This window comes from Phragmites australis, chromosome 8 (genome assembly GCF_958298935.1).
Source record: "Phragmites australis chromosome 8, lpPhrAust1.1, whole genome shotgun sequence".
NCBI classification, from domain to species: Eukaryota; Viridiplantae; Streptophyta; class Magnoliopsida; order Poales; family Poaceae; genus Phragmites; species Phragmites australis.
The window spans coordinates 37,673,811-37,697,245 of record NC_084928.1 but is presented as its reverse complement, the minus strand read 5'-3'; the positions used below and the strand labels follow the sequence as shown (position 1 = coordinate 37,697,245).

The 23,435-nt window shown below is 43.9% G+C and overlaps 4 protein-coding genes and 1 non-coding gene across 11 annotated transcripts; 2 read left to right on the top strand and 3 right to left on the bottom strand.

The window, feature by feature from the left end:
- Positions 1-1,694: 1,694 nt before the first annotated feature.
- On the bottom strand, positions 1,695-9,954 carry LOC133927458 (serine carboxypeptidase-like 34). Its single transcript, XM_062373941.1, has 8 exons — positions 9,579-9,954; positions 3,715-3,883; positions 3,393-3,500; positions 3,222-3,317; positions 2,977-3,069; positions 2,711-2,808; positions 2,298-2,582; positions 1,695-2,207 (listed from the first exon to the last, which is right to left on the bottom strand). The coding sequence occupies exons 1-8, from the start codon at positions 9,783-9,785 to the stop codon at positions 1,710-1,712; spliced, it is 1,554 nt and encodes a 517-aa protein (XP_062229925.1). The 5' UTR covers positions 9,786-9,954; the 3' UTR covers positions 1,695-1,709.
- LOC133927459 (uncharacterized) lies at positions 5,388-7,773 on the bottom strand. The gene is made up of 3 exons (XM_062373942.1): positions 7,317-7,773; positions 6,588-6,724; positions 5,388-6,175 (listed from the first exon to the last, which is right to left on the bottom strand). Exons 1-3 carry the CDS (start codon positions 7,497-7,499, stop codon positions 5,569-5,571), a joined length of 927 nt encoding a protein of 308 aa, XP_062229926.1. The 5' UTR covers positions 7,500-7,773; the 3' UTR covers positions 5,388-5,568.
- TRNAA-AGC (transfer RNA alanine (anticodon AGC)) lies at positions 9,401-9,473 on the bottom strand. Its single transcript has one exon. It is a non-coding gene; the product is annotated as a tRNA-Ala (tRNA).
- A 100-nt stretch (positions 9,955-10,054) lies between the features above and the next one.
- On the top strand, positions 10,055-14,078 carry LOC133927822 (photosystem II stability/assembly factor HCF136, chloroplastic). Its single transcript, XM_062374206.1, has 8 exons — positions 10,055-10,070; positions 10,648-10,883; positions 10,974-11,104; positions 11,422-11,554; positions 11,643-11,765; positions 11,968-12,042; positions 13,798-13,913; positions 14,012-14,078. Exons 1-8 carry the CDS (start codon positions 10,055-10,057, stop codon positions 14,076-14,078), a joined length of 897 nt encoding a protein of 298 aa, XP_062230190.1.
- Positions 14,079-16,589: 2,511 nt separating this feature from the next.
- Positions 16,590-23,427, top strand: LOC133927455 (uncharacterized). 7 transcript variants are annotated; one of them, XM_062373933.1, is made up of 7 exons: positions 16,644-16,781; positions 17,802-17,915; positions 18,004-18,047; positions 18,733-21,660; positions 21,961-22,062; positions 22,181-22,352; positions 22,894-23,427. In XM_062373933.1, exons 2-7 carry the CDS (start codon positions 17,814-17,816, stop codon positions 23,095-23,097), a joined length of 3,552 nt encoding a protein of 1,183 aa, XP_062229917.1. In that variant the 5' UTR covers positions 16,644-16,781; positions 17,802-17,813; the 3' UTR covers positions 23,098-23,427. The 7 variants fall into 7 exon arrangements, with proteins under 7 accessions (XP_062229916.1, XP_062229922.1, XP_062229917.1 ...); XM_062373934.1 differs by having other exon boundaries at positions 16,668-16,803; XM_062373936.1 differs by lacking the exon at positions 16,644-16,781 and adding an exon at positions 16,849-17,096.
- Positions 23,428-23,435: the final 8 nt, after the last annotated feature.

The following is a 23,435-nucleotide window of genomic DNA, read 5'->3' as shown; positions in this document are numbered from 1 at the left end:
GTCAGGGTGTCATCCAGTCAAAGGCCCAATGCCGCATTTAATAGGCACGCGCGGCCTGACATCCTGACATCCTGACATCCTGACATTCTCAGCTGCCCACGCCCCAGTGTCAGACCCTGCCATGAACTGGCAGGGGGGGGGGGGCGTGGGTCCATTAAATGCACGGGTCCCGCCCCGTTTCATCCGGGTGCCTCGGGATAACGTTGCCAGAATCGAAGCGCTCCGCCTGCCACCCTGCCATGGCGGAAGAACAAGACAGGGTGGGCGCACCGGACACCTCTGAGGCTGTCCGGCGGGCCCCCTTTATGGCGCCCGAGGGCTTCCACAGTGGCGGGTGGTCGAATGCGCGCCGCATTTCTCCACCGCCCCTGTCACTTCGTCAAGACGAAATGATTACGCCTTTCTCCGTGGCATCTTGGCATTCGCATCCCCTCTTTCCCATTCAGGATATGTTGAGGTTGGCGCGTCTATAAAAGGAAAGGATGGAGAACACTAAAGGACAATCCCCCCCGACGAACTAGACCGAAGAGAGACCAGAAGTGTGTGAAGAAGAGGACGCAGACGCTTGAACCAGCTCAAGCCAAGCTAGAACACGAGAGTCTCAAGCTCTTTGTAAACGGCTCTCCCCTAGGAACCAGATACATCCTTGAAGAATTCCCTTTAAGGATAAATATAGCGCTCACACAGGAGTAGGGTGTTACGCCTCCGTGCGGCCCGAACCTGTCTAAACCCCGGTGCACCCATTTTTCTCGCATTAGTGCGATCATCTCCCACCAGCCATCGCATTTGTTTCCGTTCCCGCTTATTTCCCAAACAAGCTTTTCCAGGATCATCCCCCCGGTCGAATCTCTAAAAAGGGGTCTCTCGGGATCCCTGCGACAGGAGTTCACCCTCCGACATATCCAGACTGAATTTGGTTGTATTGTCTTACCCGACAAGACAGACGACTCACTATCGACTACGACTAGAACTCGATGGAGCGTCAAGACCCCTATATAACGCGGGGACCCAGACACCCGAGGGAACTCAACTCGCAATACAACAGATCAGCACATATGCAACACAACGCAAGTACCAAGACTATAGTCATTGGAGATACTTAGCGATTTCAATTATAGACTAGATTAGATGCGATCTACTCCATTATAATAGGACTAGTCACCTCACAAGACATGGGATATTACTCCACCTCGAGGGGTCCAAACTTATATATATCGTGTGTCTTTTTCTTGCTCGATCTCTGATATCGAAGGTACCCCTGTGTAATTATGGACATATTATCAGGAACTAATTTTCAATAATTTTTTTATGTGATGATCATTTATCTTGATTTAAGTTTTAGAAATAGAGTGGCGGAAGAAAAGAGAGCACGCTACCATTAATCTTTAATCAGCTAATTGATTGTGATTTTCCATAATATAGGAGAGGGGAAGAGGCAGAGATCAACTTTGATTTTAAACTGTTTGATTGTGTAAGATGTATGGTGAAAATTGTTTGGATCTATCATAACTCATCTATTTTATAATTTAACATAATATAATGCTGGGAGTAGTACAACTATAAGCCTTCTTAATCAAAATCACCAACGACCACGGGTGATTGATATGTTCCACCTACTTATCTTTTTTATAATAAAATTTTATTGACCCTAATCGTTACATCCAATTCACCTACATACCTAACTAACCAACTTAATTTAGTGGAGATGACTAGACGAGGACGACGGGTGTGGCCGGCAGCTCCTTCCCGTCGAGGAAGTGGGCGAAGAGCTGGCTGGCCTGCACGGGCGTGATCATGGGCACCATGTGGCCGGCGCCGCGGACGGTGACAAAGGTGAGGCCGTCGTAGACCACCGTGTAGCCGCCCACCTGGTCGCTCGTGAACCACTCCCTCCACGACTTCACCGTTGGCAGGTTCAGCTTCTGCAGCGCGTAGCGCGTCGAGGTCACCGGCACCCGGTCATCGGTGTCGCCGCTGAAGACCCAGACGCGGAGGCCGGCGTCGACGAGCTTCTTGATGGCCGGCAGCGTGGACGCCGGCGCGTCGGCCCAGTTGTTGAGCGCGTCGCTGCAGGGCGCCCACTTGTAGGGGATGCCTGTCACGTTGGCGTGCAGAGCCTCCTGCACGTCGGCGCGGTTCAGGTAGTCGATCACGTGGTGGTCGGCGCAGGGGTCGTACGTGTTGTACGGCAGGCCGCGGTGCACCTTCTGCGAATTCCACGTGCATGGTCAACGTCATGACAGAGATCTAGAGAGAGAGAGAGCGAATGAATTGAAGCTGATGGGTCAACGACGCACAGCTAGAGGGGTGCCCGCGAGCTTGAAGAAGCGACGGCGGGCGGTGGAGTTGTCCACGGCATCGGTGCAGGCCGGGGTGTAGAGGCTGTAGAGGTCGATGTCTCGCATCGCGGCGAAGAAGTCGTTCCAGGCGAGGTTGCACTCTTGGCTCTCCTCTCCGTCGTCGGCGAAGGTGCACTCCTTCTTGATGGCGCCGTACACCTCGTCCGACACCACCGCGTGGTTCCACGCGTACTCCGCCAGGCCGCGGTCGTCGGAGCTCGCGTCGATCGCAGCGTTACCGATCTGCATGCATGCAATAATCATGCATATGCATGCTACTTACTCTAATTAACTAATCGGATGAGTACGTAATCGATTGCAAATATAATTAGCACGAATATAATATGAAGTAATTAATGAAGACGATCGACCATGATGCCCTTGAGGTTGATGCGGTCTCTCTTGTGCGCCGGCTTAAGCTTGTCGTTCTCCTCCAGGATCTTCTCCGCCAGCTGCGGAACGTAGTGCCCTGCGCATGTATCCATTCGACATCGATCCATCATATCATATCCGTCACAAATAATATATATAATCATAATCATGCATGCATTCAGATCTGATCGATCCCTTAAGCTTCTTCATTCGAGAATTAAGATGATCGATAGGGTAGTGCATGTACTGTACAGTACGTACGTACCAGCGTAGCTCTCCCCGGCAACGTAAAAGTCGTGGCCCTTGAACTGTGGGAACCTCTTGAACCAGTTCACTAGGAACGCATGAGCGTCGTGGGCTTCGATCGATCAATCATTATACATATACATTCATCCATCCATTCAAAAGCGACACAAGATATATAACTCGTGAGATCAAGGTTAGCCAGAGGTTAAGGTTAATCATCTCATCTGGGAGAATATAATATATGATGCATGCATGCATGCATACCAGTGAGCGCATCGCCAAAATTACTGAGATCCTCGGTGGTGTTGGTGTAAGAGAATCCAACACCAGCAGGGGACTCCAAGAACAACAGGTTCGCGTCTGTTAATTCAAAAGTTGGTTATATTGGTCGCATGCAGATTAACAATAATAATTATTATTACTGTACGTATATACCTTTGTTCCAGGAGTTGGGGTTGAGCCTGATCTCGGGCTCTCCCTTCTGGATCAACAAGGGACCAAGCTCCTCCACCGCTCCGTATCCAACCGACGAGCATCCCGGTCCTGACAACAGATCCATCATCAGATATATAAATATCGATTACATGCATGCATGGAAGTGGAACTACTGCATATGCATGCATACGGATCGATCTATTCTTCGACTCTTTTAATTTCGATCAGCGCCGGCCGGCGGTCAAATCGATCGATCAAATTAAGATACTACTACTGGGCACTGGCTAGATGCATGTCCGCATGAATATATACTAGCTAGTACCTCCGTTGAGCCACAGGACGAGGGGCTTGTTCTGGACGTCGTGCGTTGCCTCGAAGAACCAGTAGAAGAGCGCGCGGCCGTGCGACTCGTTCACCGTCACGTACCCCGCGAACTGCCGGAACCCAACCTCCGACGGCTGACCCGGCAGCGCCTCCACCAGGTCATCCTGCTGCCGGTCGAACAACTTCTCGTACCGGTTGCCCTGGTGCAGCCTAGCCGCCGCCGGTGTCGACGCCACCAGGACGAAGAGCAGGCCGAGTACTACAGGCCACGACATGATCGAGCGATTATGCATGTATGTTGCAGCGAGCTCTAGCAGCTAAGATCGATCGATCAGACTTGGCCGAGATTAATTGACAGATCGAGGATGACCCATCCGTTCCTTTTATATATAGTTGTCGATGTATGCATGCTTCGGGCCTAGCTTAGCTAGCTTCAACTATATTATATTGTAACCGACAATGGATTACGTACAACAGATAGATCACAGCATGCAGAGAGAGTTTAATTTGTTAAGATTGATTACAACGACAGGACTAAGCTAGCTAGGAGATATATACACGTACGTACATTTAATTTCTTGTCTGCAGTATGCATGTACCTTAGCTTACTTCTACCGTGTGTATATATATAGGACAAGGAACATATATATCCTAACGACGTACGTACGTGATGATTCTATTCTTCAACAGTTATATAATCCGGCCTCCATAATAATCTCAACTCACTGCAACTAGCTAGATTGAGAAGTCAAAATCAACAACCTTGTAGCCCAAGAGATCGATGAATTTGATTTTTCTAGCTAGATCTTTGCCGGCTTCCTTCTCTCCAAGGAAATGCATGCAAGTCCATTATATTTCAATATGCTTGGTACGATCGTGTAATGTGGATTTGCTGACAAGTAGGTTATGCCCAGTTGTCATCTAAGGAAGTGCGAGGCAACTTATCTTACAAAATTCTAATATCATCGAAAAAATTGTTTGGAGCGCGCACGATTTAGGAAGTCGTGGCGCGCTTGGACATTGTGGTGACTCGCACGCATAAGTTTCCAAGTTGGAGCGCGCGGCCTACGGGTTGCGGGGGCGCGGGGAGGCTCAGGTGGGGCTAGGGTGAGACTCAAGGGAGACAAAAATTATATTGGAATTTTTGTTCAAAAATTTATGCTGATATTTTTTTGTTGAAAAAAGTTTATACTGAAAAATTTTTCTCGATAATTTTTTTTAAAAAAAATTCTCAAAATTTTTTTCTCAAAAAGTTTTTGTTATAAATTTTGTGGATAAGTTTTGTTACAAGTTTTATGGATAAATTTTGTGGATATTTTTTTATAAATTTTATCGATAAGTTTTTGTTACCAGTTTTATGAACAAATTTTTATTATGAGTTTTATGAATAAGTTTGAAGTTGAACTTTTTCTCAAAGGTAAAGGAGCCTTGCCCTGCGGCCTGCCCCACGCGCCCGTGGGCCTCGCGTAGTCAGTCAGTCCTTGCCTATGGTGGCGTAGAGCTCGTCGGAGATGATGCTGGCGCGTAGTCAGTCCATCACCATGCCGCGGCCGTTCCCGATCTAATCTAACTAATCAAGTGGAGCAGGAGCACGCTGCGCAGCAGCACAAATTACAAACATCTCATCTTTTTCTATAGAACAAGGTAAAAAGGGAAAGGAGAGATTCATCATACACTGAAAAAGGGACAGCCATCGATCGCTCCCATGGCACTGAAAATCGAGTGAGAGTAATGTGCTCTACAGTTTTACCACATGAATGAGCAATTCCGATACAAGAGTTAGATGCCATCGCTCTGGAAACCAGCATTGGCACAGCAAATATGCTCAGCCACTGACACCGGTTTCGGTCTTTCAGTCCAACGCGGTTTTGGTCTTCCGAGTGAAGGACTCATGGTTGAAGCTCCAATTTGAACTCGGCCACATAGGGATCCCATTCTCCTCATCCGCAAAGTTTGGCGCGCTTGGCGACTTCCGCACGGATTTGAACCCGTTAAGAAATGGAATACTGCTTTTCTGATTGCTTGTATCCATGCTTAGACGGATACTGGAGATTGGCCTCGGCAACAAACTCTTGATCGCCTTAACTGGGTCTGCCAGGAAACCATCCTGGGTATCGGTTGTATTGCATAGACCATCTGCTTCCACTTTCTGTCGCCGGCGCATAGAACCATCTTGCTTTGGTTTGTTTGCCCCATTCATTGCTGAAAAACCATTTACTGGGTCTTGGTAGTCCCAGCTTCTGTCACCACTCTGTGCAGAGGAATTGAGCATGCCAATACTTTGGAAGCTGCCCTTAGGGTACACAGACATTTCAGTGCTGCAATCCATGGTATTCCCTTTCTGAGATGTTAGGCCATAGTATCTCTGCAAGGTATTCATTGCAGGTGACGTCCCCTGCTGACCAGGCTTGGATGAATCAGTAACTTCTCTGCCTTGCTGATGGTTTGGAGCCCATGCTCTGTGGAAATCATAGTCTAGATAATAAGTTCAAAATGTACACATGTATCACTTCAACAACTGAGAAATACCATGGAGATTTCATAACAAATATTTCCGCACTTATGTATTTTTTTCAGAGGATTATCGCATTTATGTATTATCTACTGACAAAATGGTCAAAACGAGCAGTTGTAATGTCATGATAGGGCGCCAATTTAGCAATGGTGGATAAACCGTGTGAGTATGACAACCATCTTGAGTAGGTTAGGTAAATGAGTCAGTTTTATATGTTAACGGTCTGATAATTAAACGTTGGCACTGAAAAAAAAAAATAGTTGTGCTTTCTCTGCAACTGATTAAAAACTAACAAAACTTAAATTAACATGGAATACAAAATAATCGGAAACACAAGAATGGGGAGATATACCTACCTTTTGATTCTTTGACCAGAACCATTCAACCTCACAGAGGATGGCATGGGCCTTCCTGGTAGAGGTATGAGCAAGGTTTTGTGTGCAAACATCTGGCTGTCACTGACCAAACTATTTGCCCTCTTAATGTCAGATATCTACAAGGAAAAACGTAACTCTTAATTCAGCAACTCAAAGGCTCATAAGTTCAGATATCTAGAAATAGATGAGGCTTCTGCAAACAAAAGTAAGATATAACACTCTAATTAAGTAAGCTGCCCAAAAAATACAGAAGGCAGATATTTGATGTCACTGCTCTCACCAACTCTCTGGGAAACATGGATTTGTGACGTAACAAGTCAAAATTGTGCACCACATAATTATTATATCACCATAACACTATGACGGATTGACGAATATGGTTCGTTCAGCATCTAGAGGACCCTAAAACGGATGGTGCAAAGATCATGCATTCTGACGGATCATAAGAGGGGAATTACTTAGCTACGAACTGTACAAAATATGGGTAAAATCTGGATCTTGCCAGTTCATCAGTCGTCATAGAAGAAGTGTACACAAAACACCATTCCCAGCGATGGAAATCTTTTTCAGAAATCGTTGCTTGCATTTCTTACCACACAACCAAGTTTTTCCACACAGCATAAGCTCTACCATGTGCCGCTTCCATTTCTGATTACCCAGCAACCAAGCCACATCAGGCAGAGAAGGAGAAGAGAGGCGTTGGATTACCTCGACGCCGTACTTGATGGCGATGCCGGCGAGCGTGTCCATCCTGGAGACATCGTGCTCCAGGTAGTCGTCGTCAGCCGGGCAGCACGACGAGGGCGGGGACGACGGAGGCGTCCTCTCCGGCGATAGCAAGGCGCCGCGGAGGGCGTCGTACTTGTCGGTCAGAGGGTGAGAGATTCCCATGCCGATGAAAACTCCACCAGTGAGCAGTGCGGCAGTGCCTCCCCGCGAAGGGTCCGGAAGCCTTGTTACTTGATGGCGATTTGGCGCCCAATATCGCGCTCGATCGGCAGATCTCACGCAGGCTCCCGCGGGAATCCGGGAAATGCGTGTGTTGCGGGTGGGGAGACGCGGTCGGTGGAGGAAGAAGAGGAGGAGAAAAGGCGTGTCTTTTCCTTTCTTGTGTTGGGAGGGAGCCAAAATGAATGGAAGGCACACACACACTCGCAGAGATCTATAGAGAGAGAGAGAGGAGCAACAAAAAATTTATTCGTCAAAACTCAAAAATAGCCAACATCATGTATTAGGATTCGTGCGCAAAATGTAGACAAAAAATGGTTTGCAATGATAAAGAGTATATTAATTCACACTAAGATTCTTCCTCTTGAAATTAGAATAACAAATTAAGCTAAAAATATATATTTCGGAAGTGCGTTTATTCATGTCGACACAAACTGGTGGTCACAAGGCATCATCTTTGACCAACTGGAGTATTATACTGACAAAGGAAAGGCACTGACACGCTCTTCATGTATCTTTGACCAAATAAACTCTTGATTCCGTCTCACAACTCGTGGTCAGTCAAACTTGGCTCGCTTGTTCATGCATCTGGTTAATAGAAGAATAACAAGGCAAAACCAACAAAAATATGTCGTTTTGCACATGATCGAGCAGCTTCCTGGCAGTGGCGGAGCTGGAACTGAAATTAAAGAGAATCGGTAAAGCTAAATAGTTCCAACTAGATTATAGGGAGATCTAATCAATAAAATATTAAAAAATATTAGAGGTAGGATCTAAAATACACTATAAAATATAAAAAATTTGTTAGATCACAATTCACTCTGCCCACAACAATGCTCCGCTCGTGCTTTCAGGAATGCTCATCCCAAGTTCTCTTAATTACCTGGCCTCATCATGCAATGCTCTATAATTAGCCATGCAATTATAAAAGGTAAAAGTATAAGTGATAGAGCAGTGTACGTACTTTGCTTGTTGTTTGCCAAAGAATCCTCATATCCTTTTCTAAACCAAAAGATGGTGCTTTCTTTCCATCAAGGTTTGGCACACTGCAGAATTATCAATTGAGCACGCTGCTTTATCATACTACTACATGTCTCCATCACCTTCCTTCTCTTTTGGTTTCTTTCATGACAAATAAATCATGGCGCTTAAGCACACTAATTATCCTCCCGCCGACCAGTAGATATTACCCGTTTCTACAAATCACCGGCTATATTTTCGTTTGGGACGCCTCACCAATTTCAGGGGAATTCAGATATGGCCCCACGGATACAATTTCAGTCCAAATTCCCCCTAATTAACATGTCTTCTATTGGGTGGTATTTTCGTTTGGTACTCTGCCACTATCTCGACCAGAACTGAAAATGACAGATTTGTTTGGTTAGGTGCATTGTCAAACACTCTCAAACCTATTCTGTTTCAGATCTATCGAACCATTCATCGGATTCCTGCCTAATCATCAGCGACGGCAATAATATTAATAGTTCATTATTATTAGAAGAAAAACATATTACAGCTAAAACTATCTCCAAAGATTTCCCTTTGGGTTCAGATTCACTTCACGACAGGATTTTTGTTTTTTCAACGCTTTAACGGTTTTTCTTCACAGTTTTCATCACGAAAGAATTTTAAAGGTCATTCCTTCCATGACAGAATTCTCTCTCCTTTTATTTCACAATTTTTTTCGAAAAAAAACTGTTGCAGATGAGAAAAAACAAAAGGAATGTAAATGAGAAAAAAATTAAATAAAGATAATATGGTTGAAGATGGTTTAAGCGAGCTCCAGCCAGACAGTTAGTTATCGTCATTGGGGTGAGCCAAATTAAAAATAAAAATAAAAAAAATGGAGATGCGGGGTATCGATCCCCGTACCTCTCGCATGCTAAGCGAGCGCTCTACCATCTGAGCTACATCCCCCTTTGATGCAGCGTATTCGTTTTACAGATTAAATTACAGTAGAATCGAGAGCGGTGATCTGGCGGGCCCTGCACTGGCAAAGTGGCAAGGCCAGGATAAGAGGACGGAACGCCCAGCCACAGGCAGGGCAGCAGCAACCGGCGCCTTGCCTCGCCGCGGCCACGTCTCCGCTCCCATGGCCACCAACTCCACAGCCGCCGCCTCGCTCCATCTCCTCCTCCCGACCTCCCGCCGTCGCCGCCTCCTCGCCCCCCGTGCCTCCCACTCCCCGGCTGACTCCGCACCGCCCACCGTCGACCGCCGCCGCTTCATTGCCCACACTGCCGCTGCGGCTGCCGTCGCGCCTCTCGTGCTACCCCACTGGGCTCCCGCGGCGCGCGCGGACGATACGCCGGCGCTTTCCGAGTGGGAGCGCGTCTACCTGCCCATCGACCCCGGCGTCGTCCTCCTCGACATCGCCTTCGTCCCCGACGACCCCTCCCACGGTACGCACGCCGCCACCTTCGAGCAACGCACCGCCGTTGCCTTCATGCCTTGCATACTACACTAGTGTCCTACTAATCTAGATGCATGAAACGACAATGCAGATGCACTGCCGTTTGTTACTCAGTGTCAGTCCAACCCACTGCATGCATTGCTTCCTTCCTGTATTGCTATTTACTTGCTAGTCTCTTGAGGCTCCGCAGAACAAGCCATAGTGTTAGAAAATTGTAGTCTGATCGAGAAAAAAATCATCTTTTTTGCTGCTCTGCCTATTTAACTTATTAATTGTGCCTTAAAAAAGAAAATTGCTGAGGTTAGCACTTGGCACTCTTGGGGGAAACTTCTATGACAAGCAATAGAGTTGAGACGTCGAGTACAAGATTACAGCATTATCTGCTTGCTATAGTTGTATTGCTATTCCTGTAGTCCCATCTTATCATATGCCCATACAGAAGCTCCGTTCGATGGTGCAACCATAGATTCTAAGCAATGCATAACTGGCTAGCTTTATTTTGTGAGGACCTTAACTTCTTCATGTTTAAGTCCTGGTTATGACGATACCTGTGTGTAGTACAGTTTGAAATTCGAGGGGACTTCATTCTCTAAGTTGAGATAGTAATAGTTCTCCAATGATCACATGTGCATTGGCACTAATATGACTGACACAGGGCTCATGCATGCATCTATTCAGGTTTTCTCCTTGGGACAAGACAGACGATATTGGAGACAAAAGACGGAGGAAACACCTGGTTCCCTCGTTCTATTCCTTCCGCGGAGGATGAAGATTTCAACTACAGGTTCAATTCAGTAAGCTTCCAGGGCAAAGAAGGATGGATTATTGGGAAGCCTGCAATTTTGTTGCACACTTCAGATGCTGGAGAGAGCTGGGAAAGAATACCTTTGAGTGCCCAACTTCCTGGGAACATGGTACTTTCGCTCGCATATAAGAGTTTCCATGTTTGCATCCAAAAGTTAGGAAGAGAAAGCCTTAAAGTGCTCGTTGCTGTGACGCTGTAGGTTTACATAAAAGCTACCGGCGAGCAGAGCGCGGAGATGGTTACAGATGAGGGAGCAATCTATGTTACTTCCAACCGTGGCTACAACTGGAAGGCTGCCGTGCAAGAGACTGTTTCGGCTACTCTCAACAGGTAGAAACAAGTAAAGCAAAATTGTTCATTTGTTGCCGACACTCTGAAGTAGAGTTCTCTTAGAAATGTTTGTATCCTTTGACACAGCACATTCTGCTAGATCCGCATCAAACTTATTAGTGTATGTGCGTCATGCTCATTTGCTTAAAACTGTGTGAACCATGATTGTGTCTCGTTGAGTGTATAAAATAGTTGAAGCCCCCTCTTGGCTATCGAACTCAAAAAGCGGTAAAAGGTTATGACACATGAAGCGTGACTAGATGATCGAGTCATAACATTATTTGCTCCACTTTTTCTTCTTTTTGTTTGTGATGCAGAACAGTTTCAAGTGGCATTAGCGGTGCAAGTTACTACACTGGGACTTTCAACACGGTGAACCGCTCACCTGATGGCCGCTACGTTGCTGTATCCAGCCGAGGGAACTTCTATTTGACCTGGGAGCCTGGGCAGGTTCGATCGCTTAAGGCTCCATAAGCTACTTGATATCACTGTATCCTTTCGTTGGCGGGTTCTCAAGTGTACACATCTGTGCTTGCAGCCATATTGGCAACCACACAACAGGGCGGTGGCACGGAGAATTCAGAATATGGGATGGAGAGCAGATGGTGGGCTTTGGCTTCTGGTGCGCGGCGGTGGACTCTTCCTCAGCAAAGGAACTGGGGTAAGCGTGTGCATTACTTGAAGACATCCTTTTTATTATTATCATCTTGTCATCGCTTGCAAAATGGGGGAAGCTAGCATCATCTTTTTTTTTATCATGTCATCACTAGAATAGAAACAACATTTGATTGGTTGTCCTTTTATGTTTCTTGAACATCATCATTTCACTCACGTTACAATTATTGGTTTCCATCTCTATCTAGATAACTGAGGACTTTGAGGAGGTGCAAGTGCAGAGTCGCGGGTTTGGGATTCTTGACGTCGGCTATCGCTCACAGGTAATATTGCAACTACTATATTTGCCTTGCCTGGGTCAATTAGGTGCAATGCGCTCGCTGTTGGTGCACGATGAGATTTGTCGGATCCCTCCTTCTCCTTCGTGTCACTTATACAACTCATACCAATCTTAAAATTAGTAGCTGATACGTATATATTTTCAAAAAAATAAACATCACAGACATATATCAATTAAAGTACGATATTATAATACAATATATAGTTCATTACAATAAAGATTCGTATGCATAATTAAATAAAGCCTCACAATACAACGCAGACAATGCAGAAACGATCCAAGTACATACAGCTCGAGTATGAACAAAACTTAACTTTTCTATTTTTCATTTTCACCTTCAACGAAGTTAGTCTCTGAATCATTTGAATCCACATATAGTAAGAGTGAGTATATAAAGTACTCAACAAGTCTTACTTCAAGGGAAGACATTAGATACATAAAGGTAGATCAAGGATAAGGCTATAAAATCTTTATGTTTTACAGAAAACTGATTTTCGATGCAAATTTTAATTTGCAAAGACTATCTTAAAATATTTTTGAGGGAAACAATGACTCTACGGGTTGTGTTTGAAAATATAGGATTAACATGATCAACGGTGTAGGACTTGACTTCGTTGAAGTCCTCATCTGCTCCTTCTTCAAACTTCGGATCCTTTTGGTCTTCCTCGAACGCGCATTCCTCTAACAAACGTAACAAATAGCAAAAGCACACACAACAAATCAATCAAATAATTATATTAAAACTAATTAAATCACAAAAATTATGAAATTGATATGATTGGGTAGATCTCGAATTTAGATGAATATCGGTGGAAGAATCGTCGAAAACAGAGTTAGGACGGAGGAGAAGCGGATTTTAGAAGTTTTATCGAGAGAGAAAATCATAAAAAGAAATAGAGCATAATATTCTTCAAATATTTCGATTTGGACTTGGCTCGGCTTTGGAGGCGGCTCGGCTCGGCTAAAGGACAGGCTCACCTGTCAGTAAGGGGGGAGAGAATAAGGGAGAGGGAGAGGTGATCGGCTCAGGCGGATCGAGAAGAGAGAGAGAGAGGTGGAGGGAGAGAGGGAGGAGGCGATGAGGGGGCGGTAGGCGATGGCGGCGCGTCGGCGACGGAGGGCTCCGACGAGCGGCAAGGCAGGACGGTGACGACTGAATCCGACCCGGGCGGGGGCGAATCTGGTCGGCGACCGCGAGGGCGGTGGTCGGCAACGGCAAGAAGGCGGCGGCGGCGACGGTGACAACGGGAAGGTGGCTAAGATATGGCTCTCGGGTGCGAAGGGAGAGAGAAAGGGGAAGAGCGGTGGAGCTCACCGGCGGTGAGTTCCGGTGTGATGATAGCGGAGGTGCTTAGCTCGGGTGGAGGGGAGAGAGGCGGTGTTGTGCGAAAGGAGGAGGAAGAGGACATTGTTCCTCTTATAGGCGGCGATGGCATGAGCACGATAACGGTGCGGGACGCGAAGTGAGGTATGGGACTCGAGGGAGCGGCGCTAGGCGCGAGGCGGCATGGGGCGTGAGGATGGCTGCAACATGTGGCGACGAGATAGGCGATGTGGCGCAGAGCAAAGCCCTAGTGTACGAGACGGCGAGCGATGCTGGGTCACGGGGATAAAATAGAGAGAGATAGAGTTTTTTTTTCCTATGGGAGAATACGGGTGTGACAAGATTGAACAGCTGCTGTGATGTGCTGTGATCCGATCCGATCCAATCCAATCCAAATGATCGATCCATCCCCAGGATGAGGCGTGGGCAGCTGGCGGGAGCGGTGTGTTGCTCAAGACAAGGAACGGAGGGAAGAGCTGGGTGCGCGACAAGGCTGCAGATAACATCCCCGGGAATCTCTACTCGGTCAAGTAATCCTTCTTCTCTTCGCACGTACTGATCACTTACAGCTGCCGGTTTGTTTCTCTGAAACATGTACTGTGGTTTATTTTGCTGTTGGTGTATGCAGATTCCTTGATGACAGCAAAGGATTCGTGCTCGGGAACGACGGCGTCTTGCTTCGATTCGTTGGCTAGATGATTTGTTGGCTAGATTTGTTTCAATTCGTAGCCCTTTTTGTACGTAATATGAAGATGGATACAGTTGATTGATTATACATACATACATACACGGCATCTGCTGTAAAAGGTTATCTGCTGATTGTGTTTGCATTCTTCCCTTAAATAGAGTAAAGGTCTGTTTGGAACTCCAAAATCATCTATGTATGAATGAATCATTATCACTAAATATCACCTGATCCTCTCGTGTTCCAAACGGTGCCTCGGCCTGCTAAAGCATGCTGGAACAGTGCAATTATATTGGTGCTACGAAAAGATTGATATCACAACAGTTTTGTGGTAAACACAGGAGAAAAATGATTTTTTGCCACTCGAAACAAAAGATGGTCATTTCGGGTGGCCAAATCACGGGAAAGGAAATGTAATGGATTTAAAAAGGCCAAAATGGCATAATATCGAAGTGACATTCTTTTGAGTGGCATTTTAGCGTGTCCAACCTTCAGAGTGACAAATCGTCCAAGTCATTTGTTTCGAGTGACAAATCGTCCAAGCCTTGGACTAACAGGCAACTCCAAGGGAACACGAATTCCTTCAGGAAGGAATTGCGTGATTGCATTGCATATAAATAAAACAGCACTGTATGATTTAAACATGAATTTGTAACGATAAGATGTAAGCAGGATTTTAGAAAGAAAGAAAATGGAGGATTTTCTTTTTCTTTTTTTAAGGACTACAGTGGAAAAGTCCCCACTGTTATATTTTATTAACTAGCAACCACGTATATGTTACATATCCGCAGAATCAATAATATTATGATGGAGCGGTGGAGCCAAAAAAAATTAACAGAAAAAATAATTGAAAACAAAAGCTAACGATGCATCCATAAAACTTCTCGACTTAATATAGCAAAAACATGTCCATATTTGCACAAGGGAAATGGCACAGAAAGGAAAGGAAATGGCAGAATGCTGATTCTAGTTATTGGATATAGATAGAGAAAAATAATAGTGTATTCATATTTTTTAATATTGATTGCGTCTATTAATTACAGGTTTTTAAATTGATTTGAGGTTTCTAAATAATTAAGAGAGGAGTAGATGAAGGACTAACTTTGATTATAGATCGTTTGATCGTGTAAAATGTACACTGAGGAACGTGGATCTGCCATAACTCACCTGTTTTATAGGAATATAGATATATATAAATTGCAAAAGTCAAAAACAAATCACTGTACAAAACCCAGCATACCAGATGCTCAAAAAAGAAGAAACAAAGACCTCTACTAAACTAAAAAGCAGGGAATGTGAGAGTACTATACAAACGAGGAGAGCTAAGCAGAGATCATAGAGGAAAGAATGAAGTTCATTCTATGAAGTTGAAGGTTGACTATTCCAATGAGGTTTATTTTCGAACTATTGCAGCTCGGCGTAAAATATCGAAATATCTTCGAGTTTCTTTGTTTCCAAATTTCCCATAACGCTATAATAAATTTCTCATTAAAAAAAATACTGACAGGTGCTCTTAGCTTTATAAAGCATGCTAAATAAGTATCTAGAATGGTTCAAGAGAAGCCTATAGAAGACCAACCTCTTATGCTAAAGGGGCATCCGAAAAACAAATGATAGTTAGTTTCTTCCTTATTTTGGTTGCTGAGGACACAATTATAATCATCGCCTTCGACTCTCATATTTTTTCTTATTAATAAGTTTCTAGAATTAAGCTTGTCTTAAAAAAACAACTACGTGAAGACTTTTAATTTCTTAGAGCATTTAGACTTCTAGATCCAGAGAATAGAGGTGAAAGGTGATATAGACTTGTATGGCAAAGCATAGAACTTTCATGATTGGTAATTAGAGCTTCCCTAGCAATAAACCCAAACGTCCCAGTGATTATTGTTGTTTTGAATTGAGGCTATTTTCTCCTGTAAGATGTGAAGTTCCTCAAAGGCCTGAATGGATAACGGAGTATGAATGTGTAACTGTGGAATGTTGTCTTTCCTGAATTGTGCAATGGAGATATTTTTGTGTTTGGCATAGGAAATACAGTATGTGAAGTTGCATTTTTAGATAATTCTCATTCCAAATGTCACGCCAAAGAAGGACGATGGAGCCATCTCTTGGGTTTCCCGAAGCAATTACACGAAATGACCAACATATTTCATGAAATCTTTCTTTTTAAAAAAAAATCTTTGATTAAAGATGTGTAAGAAACACGAACATTAACATAGCGAGTGTTCCAAATTACTCACATGTGATTGCATTACATACCCTTTATCATTCTCTTATATTTAATAAAAACATCTAAAATTCAAATAATTTAACTATTTTACCATCCACTCCCGTCATGCACCCTTCCCACCTCATTACCAACTACGGATATAAGACCAACTTTTATTAATAAAAATAAATTACGAAATTAAACTATAACATCGCTTTCGAAATATTAGTTTAGCGGTATACACGTATTTCTTTATGTTATGACGTGTGTTTTAATTACAATACACTGACACTGACAGTCGGCTATATTTATCCCGTCCATGCACGAGAAACCGAATTCCCCTTCCAACTCCCTCTCGCCGTTGCGTTGGAATCGAAGGACCAAAAAACCAAAAGAATCGATCCATCGATCGATCCTCTGCATCCAAAGCCATCTCCTCTCTGGAATCAAATCAAACAACGAATCCTGCAGGCTGGGCTTGGATTCCATCGACTTCCACTTGGAGTAAGCCAACAAGCAATCCAACGTAAATCAATTTAAATCGTGTTGTTTTTGTTTCCCTGACCCCCGTTCCTCCCTCCCTCCCTCCCTCCAAAGGCTTGCTGTTTTTAGCGACCGCCCTCCGATTTTCTTGGCGCGTCTCGCTTTCCACCAGATTCTCAGTTTTTTCCCCATCCCCACTAATAAAATACTCCAATCTTTATTGTTAGATTAGATTGCATTCTTCCTAGGGATTTCCTAGAGCCTTTAGTTAGATTCCGCCTCCGCCTCGATGATTCCGTGACCGCTTCCTTCCGGTGATCGTCATGAATCCTTAAGGTTAAGGTGGTCCTCTCGATTTTTCCCACCATACTTTTATTTGTTGCCCTCGGATGGGATGGGTGTTTCAGATAATCCGCAATTTATTTTTCCAACTCTTCCCTGTGAATTTTGGTTGTACGATGTGTATGCCCGCCCAATGCTGTTGAATTGGCCCTAATTCCAAGCCTAATTTCTCTTCTCCTTGCATTTGCCACGAATTTGCTGTGGAATCCCTAAGATTCGTTGTGCTCAGTTGCAACACCGATCATGTTAGTCCTGTAGAGGGTTGTCATCAAACTTTGCACAACTCTTGCTTCATCCTCCCAACATATTGTGAAACTAGTTGCTATATCGGAGATGTAGTAACGGCCAGGGTGAATGCCCACACTTTACACATTCTGCAGTTGCCAATCTCATCCATCAACTTTATAAACTATCCTACTGCCTGTCAGTGGCTTTTTGTGTAATTTATTTACTTCCTGATTACTCTCTCTCTCTCTCTCTCTCTCTCTCTCTCTCTCTGCGTGTGTGCTTGTTGAGGAATGTGGGGGTGAGCTCACCTACTCAAGAGATTCTATGCTTGCTTTATTACCTCTGTAAATTTAGTTGATCAGGGTCCAGAAAAATCTTTTATGATGCAAAAGATATGTTAGATCATCTAAAGATGTCGCCAATTCCTTCCTTCCTGAGTGTATGGTATTGAATCCACTCATGTGATTGCAGGCTCTCCAAGAAATGCCATGTGCACTTGAAGTAATTGACACACGGTTACAGAGCACAGCACATATTCAGTGCAACACATCATTCGACCAAAATATTGGCAACCACTTTTCAAAGGTCTATATGTTGTGTGTTTTCTTGTTCATCCATGGCATAGATTATCTGGCTTCATCCTTCCTGACTTGGAATTTTATCTTTTCATCAGGGCCAGCTGATACGAAAACCTTTTTCTGTTCGTCCTGAGAACAGGTAACTGGCTATTATCACTTGCTTCCAATGGCAATCATCACTGGTGGGCTTGACTGAGCGTATCTTATCTACTGCTGATGCAGGAGATGTATACGCTATTTAATAAGAAAATTATAAATGAAGGGAACACGTCAAATACTATGAACTTGAAAGGGAACAACTTAACAGGTTCAGAAAAACGAAGAAAAAAAAGGGATAATCAACAAGAAAGATGACTCCATTTGTGGATCGTGTTGTTGCCAACATACCTCAATAAAGCCTATGCAAGCCATTCACACAATCAAACCTGTCTGGAAAATCTGGTGTTTGTGCCCAGTTGGCTGCTTACAGGGCCCTGCCAGGCCCTGTTCTACAACTGTGAAATTTAAATCTGGGTCAGTTATCAAGTTTTCTTGGGCTTGTATGATAAGTTTTCACATGGGAAAAGGGAGGAAATAACTAGAAAATAGTTGTACTGAATTTGTTACTAAAACAAAACACCCAATTCAGTGTCACCTAGTCTTCTTCGAATCTCCGCTAGTTTGTTGACCTCTTATACTTACCAGTTTATATGTACCATCGTTTTCATTATGATGCATTTTCAGTATATAATGCCACCAGTCACCATATCCAAATACCTTGCATCTCATCTGTTCTTCCATTTTTCTGGAAGCTACTTGTTTACTGTCTTTTTGTGGTGTGGCAGGGATACGGCATTAACAATACTTCCGCTTGGGCATGATTCACATTGGAATCTGGGGCCATTTTTGTCTGACATTCAAGAGGTCAGCACGGTAAGCTCTTTGACATCAGGAGCTCCTGGTACAGAGGGCCTTGAATTATCATCCGCACAGCCAAGAATACTGTATTGGTTAGGCCAGCTGAATGAAAGGAACATGCATGATCAGGCTGATTCTTCTAAACCGGTTTCCAATGGAAACCCACACGGACGAAGTACCTTAAGACAATCCCGGCATAGGAGAAATGTCTGTAATCCGTCGACAGCAGTTCCTCCCTGCCATGTGGTTGCAAAGAAGTCTTCCAGGCCTGTCACTGCTACTTTGAGATCTGATTCTGATATTTTGCATGATGATGACAAGCCTCCAAAAAGGAGTCCTAAAAAGAAAGGAAACAAGAAAGGGAAGCATTACAAGCGAACAACACGCAAAAAGCTGAATTTGGCATCAGAAATCACTTGTGAAGAGAATACTTATGCTGTTTGTCCTGTGGAGGTACTTCCGACCAATTGGCTGGCTGATAAATTGTCAGAAACCACATCCTCTGCTAGCTCATTGGTTAAAGAAGCCCATTTGGGTAAAGATGATGGAGGGAACAACAATGACTATGTAGAATGTGGTACTATACTGAATTTATCTACATTAGGAACTAATGAGATGGATGGTTCTGAATGTACTGGTTCATCTAATGATGCCACAGGAGTGAGATTAAGCTGCAGTTGTGTTCCTAACAATGGATCAAATACTACTGATTCTTCAGAATTTGATGGATCCACCTTCGCTGAACATGGCTTGGGAGAAGAAAGCGATAGCTATCAGAAGTTATTGTGTGCCTGTGTTTATAACCCTGAAGACACAGATTCATTCTTTAGCAGGTGGAACAATGACAACAGTGGGAACAGTGTTGGTGTTGAGGCTAGATCAACCATCAAAGATGAACATAGACGTGACCATTTGCATCCGAGGCCTTCCACAGGGCTGAATAATGTGAGGACGGAATGCCATTTGATAGGTACACATCTAACTGCTACTCATGCTGAAGATACAGATGATTCTTTTGGCCACAGCTCCTGTTGCTCAAAGGATGTTACTGATAGTAGTAGTCATACTGAAAGAGTTCAGTGCAGCAGTGAGGCCTGCAACAGTAAGACTTCTCTTCAATTTAATTCAGGGAGAAGGAGCAGAAGATCAAGAAAAACACCGAGCTATAGTGATTTGTCTGTGTCTAACAGAGTAGTAAGTGCTAATAGGCACAAGAATAGTGGAAAAGACAGTTCAGCTGTGTGGCAGAAAGTAGAAAAAAATGACAAGACCATATCTAAAGCAGGACAGACGAGTGAATCACCTATTCGGGATAAGAGTGCACAAGAAGACACCAATAAGGGTGTACAGCAAGATCCAACAAGGCATAGGGCAAAACATAATCAGAGTACGAAAGCATGCAAACAGGAGTCCCCAAATGAGACAGTTGAAATGGAGTCTACCAAAGAAGAACAAGATGCATTAAACTCATGCCAAACATCTTCTAGACCCACTTACAAGAAGCAAGCACCCTTTCTACGGCAGCAAAGAAGCTCTTCTTCTAAACAAGGTTCACAGTCATCGAAAAACTACTATGCTCCTAAGAATGTTATCCCCAAGGTGCCAAAGGATTACTTGCAGCAAGAAGGATTGCCTATGTTGCAGCTAGTTCATGACAAGGACACCGGTGATAGACCAACCTCAAATTCTTGTTCAGCTGATGAAGTTATTCTAACTGGAGTTGGCAACTGTCCAACTGAGGGAAATGAGAGTTCACAGTCTGGTATTGAGAAAGCTGCATTAGCATCTTGCATCTCGGTTCCAGATTTGACCCCACAAGCTGCTTCCATTGAAGCCCACATATCAATCACTCTTGAGGATCCTCACTCTTTATGTCCTGAAAACAAGGGCTCCAGGAACACTGATCCTTGTGCTGCAGAAACGGAGGAAGCTCAATGTGTGAAATTAACAACCAAGAATAATCCTCAAGAATCTTGTAAGTTGTATTCTGCTGCTGGACACCTGTCACAGAATTGGGTTCCTGTTGGAAAGAAAGAGGTGTTTAATGTGATGCATTTAGAAGTCTCAGAGGCTTCTGTTGTTGAAGGGCCAGTTCCAGCCAATGATATTTGTGATTCAGTTTGTCCTGCATCAACTAATGGTGAAGACAGCAAATTAGCTAGTGAAATGACTTCTAAACTGAACTCATCTGAGCACGTTGATTTGAAATGCCAAGCATATAATGGAACCGAGACTGATTACAACAAGATAAGAGAAGCCATCAGTGATGTTAATACGGCACAGCAGAGAGTGGAAGATATCCAACTTATCATTGGTAGGCCTCTTGCTGATTTTGAACGATTTATTTACTCTGCTTCTCCGGCTATGCACTGTAGCCCTTGCCCTACTGGCTGTAAATCTGACTTGCAAGAATGTGTAAAAGATAGCTTATGTTTGCACCAGACTCCAGACATCACTCTAAGTAGTGTTTGGCAGTGGTATGAAGAACCTGGCTGCTATGGTTTGGAAGTAAGGGCACAAGATTTCCATAGATCCAAAGGCTTGTGGAATAGTCGCTATCAGTTTACTACCTATTTTGTACCATATCTATCTGCTGTTCAACTTTTCGGTCAACCTAAAATAACCAATGGTGGAAGCATTGCTAAGGAAGCAATCAATATGGATATGACATGTGAAACATCTCCATGTCTGAACTCGCCCCCAATTTTTGCAAAGCTTATGCCACGACAATCTAATCCAAGAAACAGGTCATCTACTTCGCATACTGAAGATGATCAGCAGTCAGCAAGTGGCGAGCTCATATTTGAATTTTTTGAATCTGAACAACCATATTGGCGGCGACAGTTAGTTGACAAGTGAGTCTAATTGCATCAACAGGGCGTTTGCATGCTTATTCTTAGTCTTTTAAATGTGATTGATGGTCATGATCATGTTTCATGAACATGGTGCCTTATACCGAATTCCTTCTTTTTAAACTATTTTCCAGGTTATTGTGCCTAGGCCATTCCTCATAACTAATCATGTTTCATGAACATGGTGCCTAATACCAATTCATTATTCATTTTAAGATTTTCCATGTTCTTGTACATTGAACACTAGAAAAGGTGTTTATTTTGTACAATGTTCTTATGGAAGACTCATTGCAATCCTACTAGGGTAAATGAGCTGATTGCTGGTGTGAAACCGTTGAATTGCCAAATATCTGGAGACCCAAAGAATTTGGAGCTCAGCCTGAATGATCTACATCCAGCTTCTTGGTATGTTCTATGCTTTCCACTGTTATTCGTGCCATTGTCATTTATCATATACTTGTATGTAGGAATGTAAAACTTTGTGGGATGAGCTTGTTGTTGGAACAAAACTCTTGAATTTCAGGTATTGTGTTGCATGGTATCCCATATACCGTATACCCGATGGTAAATTTCAGGCTGCATTCTTGACATATCATTCTCTTGGGCACTGGATTCATCGAAGTAGCTCAGCAGACCAGGCTGGTCACGCTCCTGTTGTTTTGCCAGTCGTAGGTCTGCAGTCCTACAATGACAAGGTAAATGACTAACATATCTGGTGATACATAGACGTTTACTGAAAATGGTGTAAGTTGGTGCTATGACTTAAGACCTAAAATATTGTCTGAGGTTTCCAACCTTGATGTTTATGCTTCCAAGGCGAATATAATTTGATTCGTGTTTCGAGCATCTCTTACCGGGTGTACTTGTGTCCAGAAACTAAATCATACCAAGATCCTATCTTACCAGGAAGGCAGTTGAACATCTTGTACCTTTGCAAAGATAATTTTCCCCAATTAATGCTCTTAAAGGATTCATCTAGACCATGAAAATCAAGTGTTGGCAAAAGCCTTTAGCATTAAGCTGCTTGTCTTTTGGCCCCAGGACAAATGTTATACTGTAGTAGGAATGTAGTCCTAGCCATGTGGATGTTTTAAAGTGACCAGCAGTACACTGCTTCATATATATCTGTTGGACGCTTTTCCTGATTACCCCCATGTAACTTCGTATTTTGGAAAGGCTATGTTTCTGTTCATATTTATGGTGCTCTTACGTTTTGCTCGTTGTCTCATAATGCAGGCCGAGTGGTGGTTTCAGATGAGCAAAGGCGATTCTGACGATGTTGAGTCACAGTCAAGCGAAGCATCCCAGGCTCTGAAGGAGAGATTGCGCAAGCTGAATCAAGCTGCAGCGGTGATGTCCAGGGCCACCATGCTCAAAAATGACGAGACGAGTAGAAACAGGCACCCTGATTACGAGTTCTTCCTTTCTCGGTACGGATAGAATGTCTCAGATGAAGTTGCCTGAGCCTCCTTCCTGAACAAGTAGAGCTTGACTTGTGTAGCCCATGCCATCTGCATCTGATCGCCTTTTGTGTTGCCTAGCTTTGCGAACGAGTGATAGGAGGCTGCCATACTGTGACGTACGTTATCCTGTATATTATTCAAGTGAGAGCAGAGTGAGATTTAGGTGTGTGAGTGACTTTGTTTGTAGCTGATGTATGGTCAGATCTTGATCTAGTCTGTATATATGTGCAACCGCAACCGACCCTCCCTGTAAGATTAACAGCGATGGACATGCATCTAATTTTAGCTGCTGGGCTACCTTCCCTTCTGTTTATG

Coding starts and splice junctions, on each gene's coding strand:
- LOC133927459 (XM_062373942.1), bottom strand. CDS start 7,499: ATGGGAATCTCTCACCCTCTGACCGACAAGTACGACGCCCTCCGCGGC. Junction 6,725..7,316: donor CCATCAAGTACGGCGTCGAG/GTAATCCAACGC, acceptor TTTTCCTTGTAG/ATATCTGACATTAAGAGGGC. Junction 6,176..6,587: donor TCTGGTCAAAGAATCAAAAG/GTAGGTATATCT, acceptor TGATTTCCACAG/AGCATGGGCTCCAAACCATC.
- LOC133927822 (XM_062374206.1), top strand. Junction 11,105..11,421: donor GTTTCGGCTACTCTCAACAG/GTAGAAACAAGT, acceptor TTTGTGATGCAG/AACAGTTTCAAGTGGCATTA. Junction 11,766..11,967: donor TCCTCAGCAAAGGAACTGGG/GTAAGCGTGTGC, acceptor ATCTCTATCTAG/ATAACTGAGGACTTTGAGGA.
- LOC133927455 (XM_062373932.1), top strand. CDS start 16,597: ATGCACGAGAAACCGAATTCCCCTTCCAACTCCCTCTCGCCGTTGCGT. Junction 21,661..21,960: donor CGGCGACAGTTAGTTGACAA/GTGAGTCTAATT, acceptor CAATCCTACTAG/GGTAAATGAGCTGATTGCTG. Junction 22,353..22,893: donor TGCAGTCCTACAATGACAAG/GTAAATGACTAA, acceptor CTCATAATGCAG/GCCGAGTGGTGGTTTCAGAT.
- LOC133927458 (XM_062373941.1), bottom strand. CDS start 9,785: ATGAAGCGGCGGCGGTCGACGGTGGGCGGTGCGGAGTCAGCCGGGGAG. Junction 3,501..3,714: donor CGTCCTGTGGCTCAACGGAG/GTACTAGCTAGT, acceptor ATCTGTTGTCAG/GACCGGGATGCTCGTCGGTT. Junction 3,318..3,392: donor CCCCAACTCCTGGAACAAAG/GTATATACGTAC, acceptor TTGAATTAACAG/ACGCGAACCTGTTGTTCTTG.